Below are 12969 nucleotides of genomic sequence, written 5' to 3' on the forward strand. Positions count from 1 at the left end.
CTTTTTTAGTTACAAAAATATTTTTTTGCGAACTCCCACATTCATTATACAAAATAAAAATAAAATGGTGTTTGTCTAAAAATATTAATGCAACAAACAAGAACGAAAACAAAAAATTACCATTGAACACAATCAAAACTTTATTAATTATGAAATTTGATTCCAAATAATATAATGCAGATTATTTATTAAAATGCAAAACAAAAAGGTTTATAAAATGAAAACAAATAAAAAATATTCTAGAGACGGATACTAACCTAGTTTAAAATAAAATTAAAATCCAGTTTACTTAATACACTGTAAACTTAGTTATCAATATTTGTAACACCCGCAAACCAATTTTTTTGGTATTTTGGTAAGGGTGTCGATCGACACCCTCTAGTGAGGCATCGATCGACACCAGTTGTGGCCGGTTTGGTCGGTTCAATTTTAATTGTCCGGTTTGCGGAGTTGGTTTAGGGAAAACCCTAGCTCGGGTTTTTAAGGAGGCAGCTCGAGTTTTTCTCCTCTCTTGGCCGCTTTTGTCAAAAACAGAGAGAAAGAGGAGGAAAGCTTTGTTCTTGAGTTCCTGGGAGTTTTTGTGAGATTTTCTTGCTGTTCTTGGGAGATCTAAGGCTGGGAAGGTGTTAAAAGCTTGCTAGGAGTGAGGGAATTCGTCCTTACTGGTCAGAAACTTCCTGCAAAGAGGTGAGTGCATGACCATGGCTTATCTAAGCTAAGATCTCTAGATTCTATGTGATTTGGTGCTTATGTGGTTGTTTCTTTGAGTTCTCTATGATATTTCGTTGCTGTCTGGGCTGGGTTTGGCTTCTGGGAGTGCAAGGAGCGGATTGGAGAAGCTTGGAGGCGAGATTTGGAGTTTCTGATCGAGGGGAAATCGCTGCTCGGCATCGGTGTCGGTCGACACCAGTTGGGGTGTCGGTCGACACCAACGCGAGGACGGCTCGGGACTTTAGCGAGTGTCGAACGATGCCATGTGGAGGTGTCGGTCGATGCAAACTAGGGTTTCCGGGAGTGTCGGGCAGGGTGTCGGTCGACACCAGTTTGGTGTCAGTCGACACCAGATGTTCTGTATCGATCGACACCATATGGTGTCGGTCGACACCCCTTGTTCAGTTACGATGGACGTCGCATGCTTTGTATATTGCCTGGTTTGTTTTATTGGTTGTTGTTTGTGGCATGTAGAGACCTTATTGCTTGTGTGTATAGCCCAGTAGATGGGAGGATTGCCTCACTGAGTGTTTATCAAATACTCATGCATCTCAATTTGTGTTTGTGGTGCAGGTAAAGGCAAAGTGTGATCGTGGAATCAAGGCAATGAAGAGGAGGATGTTCTAGGGACTCGATTGGATGTTGTCTGGCATTGCTAGGTTGCTAGAGTTGGGTCATTAGAAACATTGCTAGGTTGCTGGTTCCTTGTTTCTTGTTGTTTGGATTGATTATTGTTGATGATTATGGTTATTGGTTTTTATTGGAGTATTATTGGATATTATGTTGGTGTTGTTATTTTCCGCTGATGTTTGTGATTGTGGTTAGGTGGCTAGTGGGTATGGGACCACTAGTTGTAGTTCTATTTATTATATTATTATTTTTTTTTAAAAAAAGGGGTCGGTCGTTTCATTTTGGTATCAGAGCCCTTACGGTTCTAGGTTTGGGTTCGCTAGGTTCCTGTTGTAGATGTTTGGGATTGCATGTCTGGATTGATTACGTGAGTTAGTCAATTGTGTGTGGCATGGAGTCCTAGAACATCCTCTTCGAGCCGAGTGTGTGATTCCACGGTGAGTTTATGTTTCTTTGTTATATTAGAAATTGTTTGCTTAGCCTTCTGTTCATGGTAGTGCAGATGGTTAGAGAGGATGCTGTGACTGGTCGAGGTCGTGGACGCGGACGTGGTCGCGGACGTGGTCGTGGTAGGGGCAGAGCCCCAGTGGTTAGTGAGACCGAAGACCAGAGCGTGACAGCTGAGGGTGTTGGCGAGTCACAGGATGTTCCAGGGGATTCCGTGAGTGTGGCAGGAGGGGGCGGTGTTGATGCTCCAGTGGCCGGTGATGCTAGGGTCCCGGGTGTGGGAGTCCCAGCGGGTGGAGTCCTTGGTACTGACGTTGTGGCTATGCTAGCACAGTTGTTGGAGCGGTTACCACCTGTGGTGCCGGCTCAGGCTCAGGTAGTGCCACCAGTGGTGGCGGAGGAGCGGCAGCCAGTGGCTGCGGATGTGGGAGTTCATGCTCGTTATCTCAGCATGTTGTCAGAGATGGGTAAGTTACGTACCGAGCAGTTTTCGGGAGGTGTGGATCCTACTGCTGCGGATGCGTGGAGGACGAGGGTGGAACGCAACTTCCATACCTTGAGATGTCCTGAGGAGTTCTGGGTGGACATAGGGGTCTACTTTTTGACTGGAGATGCTGTGTTGTGGTGGAGATCTGTGGCTGCTAGGAGAGTGCAGCGGGAGATGACTTGGGCTGACTTCGTTTTGGAGTTCAACCGCAAGTATTTTCCGAGAGAGGCATTGGATCGGTTGGAGGTGCAGTTCCTTCAGTTGTCTCAGGGGACACGGTCAGTGCGGGAGCTGGACTTGGAGTTCAGTCGACTCCTGTGTTATGGGGGTCGAGCTATGGAGCCTGAGGAGGCTCAGGTTAGGAGGTTTATGAGAGCTCTACGTGATGAGTTGAGAGTTCACTGTAGAGGGAGGTATTATGCTACGCGTGCAGAGTTGGTGGAGACTGCAGCAGAGATTGAGGAGGATATCCGGGCACAGTCAGTGCCGGTTGCTCCAGCAGTTCAGCCTAGTAAGGCTCAGCAGCAGGGTGGTTCTAGCAGGGGCGGTAGGCATGCTCAGGGAACCAAGAGGAAGTGGGAGGCTACGCAGAAGCCGAGTGGTGCGGGTTGCTTCGGGTGTGGGAGCAAGGATCACAGGGTTGCTAGTTGTCCCAAGAGGAGTGTTCCGACTACGGGGCCTCGGGTATGTTATCACTGTAGGGAGACAGGGCACATTAGGCCTTTTTGTCCCAAGCTACAGCCGGCAGCAGTGGCAGCGTTGCAGCAGGTGCAGCCTGGAGGTCAGCAGGTGGCACGGATTGAGCAGGCGCCACGTGTTTACTCGACAGTAGAGACTGGTGGAACCAGTGCCGGGGCGATCACAGGTATAATTTCTGGTACTTAATCTTTGTGAATTTTTGTAGGGTCAGATTTTATGTTCCTGTGATAAATTGTTAGGTTCTCAACACATGAGGTTTGTGTAGTGACCTTGTTGGTGGGCGGGTTTAAGTCCCACGTTATGTTTGATTCTGGAGCTTCGCATAGCTTTATTACTCCAGAGTGTGCAGAGTGTGCGGGGATCAGCGGGGATCCTGGTGAGCGTGCAGGAGTTGTCAGAGTTGCGGGAGGCGTGTTCCTGAGAGTGATTGGTCGAGCTAGAGGAATTGATATTCAGATCGCAGGAGAGTCGTGGCCAGCAGATTTGCTTATCAGTCCAGTGGAGCTGTATGATGTTATTCTCGGGATGGATTGGTTGCATCGGCATATGGTGCATTTGGATTGCTATCGGGGTAGAGTGGAGTTTGAGCGTCCAGGAGGGAAGTTGGTTTTTCAGGGTATTAGACCGACTTCGGGGAGTCTCGTGATCTCAGCCATTCAGGCTGGGAAGATGATCGAGAAGGGCCGTGAGGCTTATCTGGTTACTATATCTATGCCAGAGTCAGTGGGGAAGTCTACGGTTAGCGGTATTCCAGTAGTGGAAGAGTTTGAGGATGTGTTTCAGTCTTTGCAGGGATTACCACCATCTCGGTCGGATCCTTTTACCATTGAACTGGAACCGGGGACGACACCGTTATCCAAGGCCCCTTACAGAATGGCTCCAGCAGAGATGGCAGAGCTGAAGAAGCAGCTAGAAGATTTGTTGAGTAAGGGATTCATCCGTCCTAGTGTATCACCGTGGGGAGCGCCGGTGTTGTTTGTGAAGAAGAAGGATGGGAGTTTCAGGTTGTGTATTGATTATCGGGGTTTGAACCGGGTCACTGTGAAGAACAAGTATCCTCTTCCTAGGATCGATGAGTTGTTGGATCAGTTGAGGGGTGCTACTTGGTTCTCCAAGGTAGATCTGGCGTCGGGTTATCATCAGATACCGATAGATGAGGCAGATGTGAGGAAGACTGCTTTCAGGACGAGATATGGGCACTATGAGTTTGTGGTGATGCCTTTTGGATTGACTAACGCGCCAGCAGCGTTTATGAGATTGATGAACAGTGTGTTTCAGGAGTTTCTGGATGTATCTGTCATCATTTTCATCGACGATATCCTGGTTTATTCCAAGAGTCCTGAAGAGCATGCAGTGCATTTGAGGGCGGTTATGGAGAAGCTGCGGGAGCAGAAGTTGTTTGCCAAGTTGAGCAAGTGTAGTTTCTGGCAGCGTGAGATGGGCTTTCTGGGTCACATTGTTTCTGCAGAGGGGGTTTCTGTAGATCCAGAGAAGATTCAGGCTATCAGAGATTGGCCTAGACCGCAGAATGCCACAGAGATCAGAAGTTTTCTTGGGTTGGCAGGGTATTACAGGAGATTTGTGCAGGGGTTTGCAAGCAGAGCACGTCCTATGACTAAGTTGACAGGGAAGGATGTTCCTTTTGTCTGGTCAGAAGAGTGTGAGGAAGGCTTTGCAAGCCTGAAGGAGATGTTGACTACTGCGCCAGTGTTGGCTTTGCCTGAGCAGGGAGAACCCTATGTGGTTTATACAGATGCATCTAGAGTTGGTTTGGGTTGTGTTCTGATGCAGCATGGGAAGGTGATTGCCTATGCTTCGCGGCAGTTGCGGGTGCATGAAGGCAACTATCCTACTCATGATTTGGAGATGGGTGCTGTAGTTTTTGCCCTGAAGATTTGGAGATCTTATCTTTATGGTGCAAAGTTGCAGGTGTTCACAGATCATAAGAGCCTGAAGTATATATTCACTCAGCCTGAGTTGAATTTGAGGCAGAGGCGGTGGATGGAGCTTGTGGCGGATTATGATTTGGAGATAGCCTATCATCCTGGTAAGGCTAACACGGTTGCAGATGCTCTGAGTCGGAAGAGGGTAGCTTCGGCTCAGGAGCAGGAGATGGAGTCACTGGTAGGGGAGATCAGTGCTTTGAGCTTGTGTGCTGTTTCACAGGAACCGTTGGGTTTGGAAGCAGTAGATAGAGCAGATCTTCTGAGTAGAGTGCGGTTGGCTCAGGAGAAGGATTTGGGGCTGGTGAATGCCTCTAAGGATGTGGATTCAGAGTATCAGGTCTCAGATAATGGTACTATCTTGGTGCACGGTCGTGTGTGTGTGCCCAAGGATGAGGAGTTGAGACAAGAGATTCTGAGAGAGGCTCATGCGAGCAAGTTATCCATTCATCCAGGAGCGACTAAGATGTACCGTGACCTCAAGAGGTACTATCAGTGGGTCGGGATGAAGAAGGATGTGGCTAGTTGGGTTTCGAGGTGTGATGTGTGTCAGCTAGTGAAGGCTGAGCATCAGGTTCCTGGCGGGTTACTGAAGAGATTACCCATTCCTGAGTGGAAGTGGGATATGATCACCATGGATTTTGTGGTGGGTTTGCTAGTGTCACGGACCTTTGATGCTATTTGGGTCATTGTGGACCGGTTGACTAAGTCAGCACATTTTCTGGCCATTAAGAAGACTGATGGAGCAGCGGTCTTGGCTAAGAAGTATGTGAGGGAGATTGTCAGGTTGCATGGGGTGCCAGCGAGCATTGTGTCTGATAGGGATTCTAAGTTCACTTCGGTGTTCTGGAAGGCATTTCAGGCAGAGATGGGCACTAAGGTGCATATGAGTACAGCTTATCATCCCCAGACAGATGGACAGTCTGAGAGGACGATCCAGACGCTGGAGGATTTGCTGAGGATGTGTGTGTTGGATTGGGGTGGCCATTGGGCAGATCACCTGAACCTGGTAGAGTTTGCTTACAACAACAGTTATCAGGGGAGTATTAAGATGGCTCCTTACGAGGCTTTGTATGGGAGACCATGTCGTACACCATTATGCTGGACTCAGGTGGGGGAGAGGAGCATGTTTGGTGCTAGTTTTGTTCAGGAGACCTCAGAGAAGATTCGAGTTCTCAAGCTGAACATGAAGGAGGCTCAGGATAGGCAGAGGAGTTATGCTGATAAGAGGAGGAGAGATCTTGAGTTTCAGGTAGGAGACAGAGTGTACCTCAAGATGGCCATGTTGCGGGGTCCGAACAGGTCATTGTCAGAGACTAAGTTGAGTCCGAGGTATATGGGTCCATTCAGAGTGATTGAGCGGGTTGGACCAGTGGCATATAGATTGGAGTTACCTGAGGTGATGCGTGCATTCCATAAGGTTTTCCATGTGTCTATGTTGCGGAAGTGTCTCCGTGAGGGAGAGGAGGTGTTGGCTAAGATCCCTGAGGATCTTCAGCCTAACATGACTTTGGAGGCGAGACCAGTGAGGGTTCTCGAGAGGAGGATCAAGGAACTTCGGAAGAAGAAGATTCCTTTGATGAGAGTCCTGTGGGACTGTGATGGTGTTGAGGAGCAGACTTGGGAGCCTGAGGCAAGGATGAAGGCAAGGTTCAAGAAGTGGTATGAGAAGCAAGCCGCGACTTGAGCTTGTTTAGCCTGGTCCCATCTGTAATCCGTGGCTGGAGCGGGAATGGAGTATTCCAGCCCATCTCTCTTGTTACTCGGTCGCTTGGGGTGGTTGGTTGTGCGACTCAGTAACAAGATGAGGTGGTGTTGGGGTACAAAATTTCCGTGAGGCGGGGTTGCGAAGTTAAGTTTCCTGGAAAAAGAGTTTCCAAAAGTGGGAAGTTTCCAAAAGTGGAAAGTGCTAAATATGGAAAGTTTTACGGGAGTTAGAATTTGTCCATTTTAGCGGTGGGAAGCCTCGGAGGGGCTTTGTGGCCTTTGTGGCGGACTTTCGAGTCAGGGTGCATGTGTGTGGCGGTCTTTTTAGACAGTGTGTGTGGCCTTAGTGGCGGGCTTTTAGCCAATTGTGTGGCCTTTGTGGCGGGCTTTTAGCCAATTGTTGGCCTTTGTGGCGGGCTGTTTAGCCAGAGTGTCTTTGTGACGGTCCTTCGGGACAGATGGTCTTTGTGACGGTCCTTCGGGACAGATGGTCTTTGTGACGGTCCTTCGGGACAGATGGTCTTTGTGACGGTTCTTCGGGACAGATGGTCTTTGTGACGGTCCATCGGGACAGATGGTCTTTGTGACGGTCCTTCGGGACAGATGGTCTTTGTGACGGTCCTTCGGGACAGATGGTCTTTGTGACGGTCCTTCGGGACAGATGGTCTTTGTGACGGTCCTTCGGGACGAGTGGCCTTGGTGGCGGTCCTCTTTAGGACATATGTTTGGCCTTGGTGGCGGTCCTCGTTAGGACATTTTGTTGGCCTTTGTGGCGGCCCTTGAGGCGTGTGTATGATCCTTGTGTGGTCATGAGGTATCTCGGTGAGGGGATATGTGGTTGGTAGGACATTGAGATGTTTCTACGTGAGCCACGGGAAGGAAACCTGGGTAGGGATAGGACTCAGACGTGTTCAGAATCGTTTGCTCGCGACTCTTGGGGGACTTAGGTTCTCCTAGTACTGCTATATTCAGAGACTTTGTGGCTCGGGAGTATGGTTGGTATATCGACTTCGGATGACGATCCGGGGGCGCGCTGTAGGGTGGCAACCCGAGAGACGAGTTTGGGCTTTTCCTTATATATTATGGCATGCGGGCTTAGGCCTGATGAGGAGCCAACATTGGCATGCAGACTTAGGTCTGATGATGAGCCGATGAAACTCAAGGTCTAGGCCTATGAGTAAAGGAAAGTCCAAAAAGTCAAGAGCAAATGACGCCTGGAGCGTGAGTCTATCGCCTAGAGGTGACCTTCTGTAGATCAGTCGGAGGAGTGCGGGCCGTGGAGACGGTTGCACGGGAGTCCTTGACTGATGGTTGTTTGAGATTCGGGGACGAATCTAGTTTGGTGGGGAAGAATTGTAACACCCGCAAACCAATTTTTTTGGTATTTTGGTAAGGGTGTCGATCGACACCCTCTAGTGAGGCATCGATCGACACCAGTTGTGGCCGGTTTGGTCGGTTCAATTTTAATTGTCCGGTTTGCGGAGTTGGTTTAGGGAAAACCCTAGCTCGGGTTTTTAAGGAGGGAGCTCGAGTTTTTCTCCTCTCTTGGCCGCTTTTGTCAAAAACAGAGAGAAAGAGGAGGAAAGCTTTGTTCTTGAGTTCCTGGGAGTTTTTGTGAGATTTTCTTGCTGTTCTTGGGAGATCTAAGGCTGGGAAGGTGTTAAAAGCTTGCTAGGAGTGAGGGAATTCGTCCTTACTGGTCAGAAACTTCCTGCAAAGAGGTGAGTGCATGACCATGGCTTATCTAAGCTAAGATCTCTAGATTCTATGTGATTTGGTGCTTATGTGGTTGTTTCTTTGAGTTCTCTATGATATTTCGTTGCTGTCTGGGCTGGGTTTGGCTTCTGGGAGTGCAAGGAGCGGATTGGAGAAGCTTGGAGGCGAGATTTGGAGTTTCTGATCGAGGGGAAATCGCTGCTCGGCATCGGTGTCGGTCGACACCAGTTGGGGTGTCGGTCGACACCAACGCGAGGACGGCTCGGGACTTTAGCGAGTGTCGAACGATGCCATGTGGAGGTGTCGGTCGATGCAAACTAGGGTTTCCGGGAGTGTCGGGCAGGGTGTCGGTCGACACCAGTTTGGTGTCGGTCGACACCAGATGTTCTGTATCGATCGACACCATATGGTGTCGGTCGACACCCCTTGTTCAGTTACGATGGACGTCGCATGCTTTGTATATTGCCTGGTTTGTTTTATTGGTTGTTGTTTGTGGCATGTAGAGACCTTATTGCTTGTGTGTATAGCCCAGTAGATGGGAGGATTGCCTCACTGAGTGTTTATCAAATATTCATGCATCTCAATTTGTGTTTGTGGTGCAGGTAAAGGCAAAGTGTGATCGTGGAATCAAGGCAATGAAGAGGAGGATGTTCTAGGGACTCGATTGGATGTTGTCTGGCATTGCTAGGTTGCTAGAGTTGGGTCATTGGAAACATTGCTAGGTTGCTGGTTCCTTGTTTCTTGTTGTTTGGATTGATTATTGTTGATGATTATGGTTATTGGTTTTTATTGGAGTATTATTGGATATTATGTTGGTGTTGTTATTTTTCGCTGATGTTTGTGATTGTGGTTAGGTGGCTAGTGGGTATGGGACCACTAGTTGTAGTTCTATTTATTATATTATTATTTTTTTTAAAAAAAGGGGTCGGTCGTTTCAATATTAATATATTTAACTCTAGTTTTTGCTTTCCATATATGGAAAACCGAAATACCGGCATATATAAAGAAACAAAAGAAGTTCAAATATATCAATATTGTTAATTTATTTAAACTTACAAACAAAATAAAACATTTAGTGATGAATTCATGATAAGTAGGAGTACAATCATCCTTAAAAAATGCCCTAACTGTTCAACATTTTCTCTGTGTTATTTTATAAAATATGGTGCAATCCTCAAAATATAAAAATCCTACTATATTAATTGAGAAGTAAAAATATGAAACTAACCTTTAAATGTGTAAAAAATTACATTCAATTGCCATTAGAAAAAAATAATTAAATTTAATTAACTAATTTAAATAAATATAATTAATTAAAAATAAAAATACTCACATATTAAATACTAAAAAATCTTTAAAATCTAGAAAAATATTTTCTCTCTCTAATAAATTATGGACGAAATTACTAATTATTTTTTTAAAAAAATATATAAACCAATCATAATTTTAAAAACTAAGATTTTATATCCAAGTATACAATACAATTATTTTTAATAACTAAATTCGAAGATTTTGTTAAGATTTTAAATTATGATTCTCCTATCATCTTTATTTTATTTTAGGGAGAGTTACTAGAATATTGCATAAAAGCTTCCTTATTACAAAAGTAACACACATTTGTTTGTAATTACTAGAATAAACTCTGTACCTATACTACCCCTGAAATTAGTTTTGGCAAAAAAACGTAATTACGGCTAATGCCTTCGAAAAAAAAAACATTGGAAACTGGGACTAAGTCTACCGAGCCTTTGAAGGTAGATTTATACAGGTGGACTGATTAAAGGTGTACATCAGATATTTTTGGTACACTTATTTGTAGTGCTGGTACACTTAACCGTGGACGTAGATGGTACACTTAGTTGTAGTGTTGGTACACTTATCGGTCGACGTATATGAAATCGATTCGTTAGATTAAGTTGGTAGAGGAATTTCCCTTTGATGATAGACTTATGTTTTTAGCGCGTGTAGCGACAAACGTAAAAGGATGGGAAGATATTTATGGTAGACTAATGGGCTGTTGCGACAGATTTATGTGACAGCCTTCTCTCGTTAGATATTTTTGGTATACTTTGTTTGTTTTTTGAAATAGTTTTCGTAGTGTTGTGGTAGGCTTCTTGTCCGTGGTAGATTTACTAAGCAAGATTGACAGCTGTAAAGTCTTACCAGAATAACACAAATTTGTTTGAGCTGGCAAAGACAGTCTAGCGTTGCGATAGACTTATTGGAGGAAGATCTAAACAGGTTTGTTGTTCTTCCGATTAATGGTGTTCATGTAATAAAGTTTGTAGCAGATTCATCAATCGTGTTCTGTTTGTCGGCCGGAGCAAACGTCTTTTTCCTACTCAGTTTCGGAAATCTTTCCTCAGGGTTCATCCATGGAAGAGCAAGATATCGTTTCGGAAATCTATATAACTCACTTTTTATAGGTTTTTAATTTAGAAATCAGATGTTGAGACGAAAATCTATAATACTTGAGTAAAAACCCTACAAGTGAAACCAAAAAAATAGACATAAGTCGTGAAAAAATAAAGTGAGGCAGGGAAAATTAGGGTTTTCAGTCGTATGTTAGAGGTAGAAGACGAGGATATTATGGTAATTTTGGATTCATTAAACCTAAAATTGAACGTGTACGTACATATAAACGTGTACGTACATATGAACTTATACATACATAATGTTCTTGAGATTAGTGTACGTACATAACGTTCTTTTGATTAGTGTAGGTCCATAAATCCGTTTTAATGAACAATATTATTGTAATTTTGTAGTCATCTTCAACATATCTTCTTCTACAACCCTAGCTAATATTTTTGTTGTTGTTCACCAGAAATGGAACAAGTAAGAGATGTTACTAGAAAAAGTAAGAGATGTTACTAGAACAACCTATGTAATTCGTAATTGTTTATTTATTTATTATACTTTCGAGAGGTAATGAATAATAACCACACAAAATTACATTTTAACTATAGAGGGTAATATTTAGATAACATAAATAGTATTTGTCGAATTGTATATATTACTTAGTTCAACTAGGTACAACAAAATATATATTTAGATTTGTATTTATATTTAAAATATGAAAATGATAATTAAGGTTTATAAGAATTTCTAAAAAATATTGAACTACTAAAAAACCATGTTTAATCAACAATACAAGAATTTATCACTTTCTAATATATACTATCGTTTTCACATAAAACACTCTTTATAGTATAAGGAAGACTTAGTAAGTGATCACCTCAAATGAAGCAAAAGAGGTGAAACCCAAGTTTTTATGAACATTGTGTTATGAAAACCTTGTATATGCTAATTAATAGTGGTAAATCTTGTGGCCAACTGCTAATTAATAATTTATATTATAGTCGAACTGGAAATACGAAAAAAATGCAAAAGTTCAACTATGGATATGAGAGTACAACTGGATAACTATGTATAATTATGTGTATACAAAATAATTTTTTATTAATAGCATGTTGCCTTTGGTTCATTTTACCACAGTGTGATGATTTTAAATGAATATTCCACCGCCAAAATCTATTTTTTATTCGTTTTCACATGATCCATATTGAAATTTATTTTAATAATTCTACTACAGTTGCACCAAGTATTTCAAGTTATACTGAAATTTTCTACCTAAGTGATCTAGTTATACATAAGACCTCACATTCACCCTAAAATTCTATTAATTACAACCAAACAAATCTCAGTCCCTATGTCTCTGTTGCAACCCTTTTATCGTCTGCAAAAGCTCCATCTTCTACTACTTATAGCTTCTAAGTAGATATTATTTCTCATCTATTACTTCATTAAGCTACACTTCTTTTCTCAAACATCTCTACTATTATTACTTCATTCTTAAAGAAATACATCATTTCATAGACCAACTAGCAGTTCATACATAACACAAGTCTTGAGAGATTTGTAAAAATCTAAAGCCAACAAAAAAAATCATAAAATACCATTGCTTTCCCATAAAAGATCCAAATCATACAAAATGAACACATGACAATCATGAACTCTAGAAGAGAAGATGTAACCATCAAACCAAACCATAAACAAAAGACAAAGTCATGTCCTAAACTGATCAAGTTCTCAACATGTTCAAACCAAAGGGTCCTATTGCTTTGTTTGAAGCTACATCATCTTCAAGCATATCCTCAGAAGCTGATATATATACCTAAAGAACAACAAGAAGACGGACATGAGCTATGCTGCTGAAAATATAGATGTCATTCATAATCATGCAGTAGAAAAGAAAGAAGCTTTTTTTTACCATTCTGGAGACTTTTGAAGGAGACGGACTTGCTCAAAGAAGAGAACTTTAGAGACAATAGGTGTAACTTTGCTACCAAACTCTTGTGACTTTTCCTTTCCTGTATAACTTCCTAGCAACACCAGTTTTGCCTCATCATTCATCAGACCACTCTGCAAATTCAATATACCAGTTTAAGTCATACCAATCAAACAAATACCAAGATCCTCAATTTTAGCAAATGTGAAGCTTTGTCTTTAGAGAAATGATGCAGCAGTTTATTAGCTAAACTAGCCTTCTGATACGTTCTTATTTGATCTCAGGATATCTTAATAAAAGAAGCTACTTTACCAAATGACCAAGAAGTACTGAAGGTA

At 43.2% G+C, this 12969-nt stretch overlaps 1 protein-coding gene and 1 long non-coding RNA gene across 2 annotated transcripts; one reads left to right on the plus strand and one right to left on the minus strand.

Moving 5' to 3' along the window:
• The first annotated feature begins 1843 nt into the window (after positions 1-1843).
• On the plus strand, positions 1844-6655 carry LOC147944268 (uncharacterized). The gene is made up of 6 exons (XM_087512523.1): positions 1844-2514; positions 2584-2921; positions 3375-5221; positions 5338-5341; positions 5376-5719; positions 6098-6655. The coding sequence occupies exons 1-6, from the start codon at positions 1844-1846 to the stop codon at positions 6602-6604; spliced, it is 3711 nt and encodes a 1236-aa protein (XP_087368649.1). The 3' UTR covers positions 6605-6655.
• Positions 6656-12280: 5625 nt separating this feature from the next.
• Positions 12281-12969, minus strand: LOC147944269 (uncharacterized). Its single transcript, XR_015557459.1, has 3 exons — positions 12944-12969; positions 12614-12765; positions 12281-12517 (listed from the first exon to the last, which is right to left on the minus strand). It is a non-coding gene; the product is annotated as an uncharacterized LOC147944269 (long non-coding RNA).

Source organism: Camelina sativa, chromosome 5 (assembly GCF_030686135.1).
Source record: "Camelina sativa cultivar CO46 ecotype springtype chromosome 5, ASM3068613v1".
NCBI lineage: Eukaryota > Viridiplantae > Streptophyta > Magnoliopsida > Brassicales > Brassicaceae > Camelina > Camelina sativa.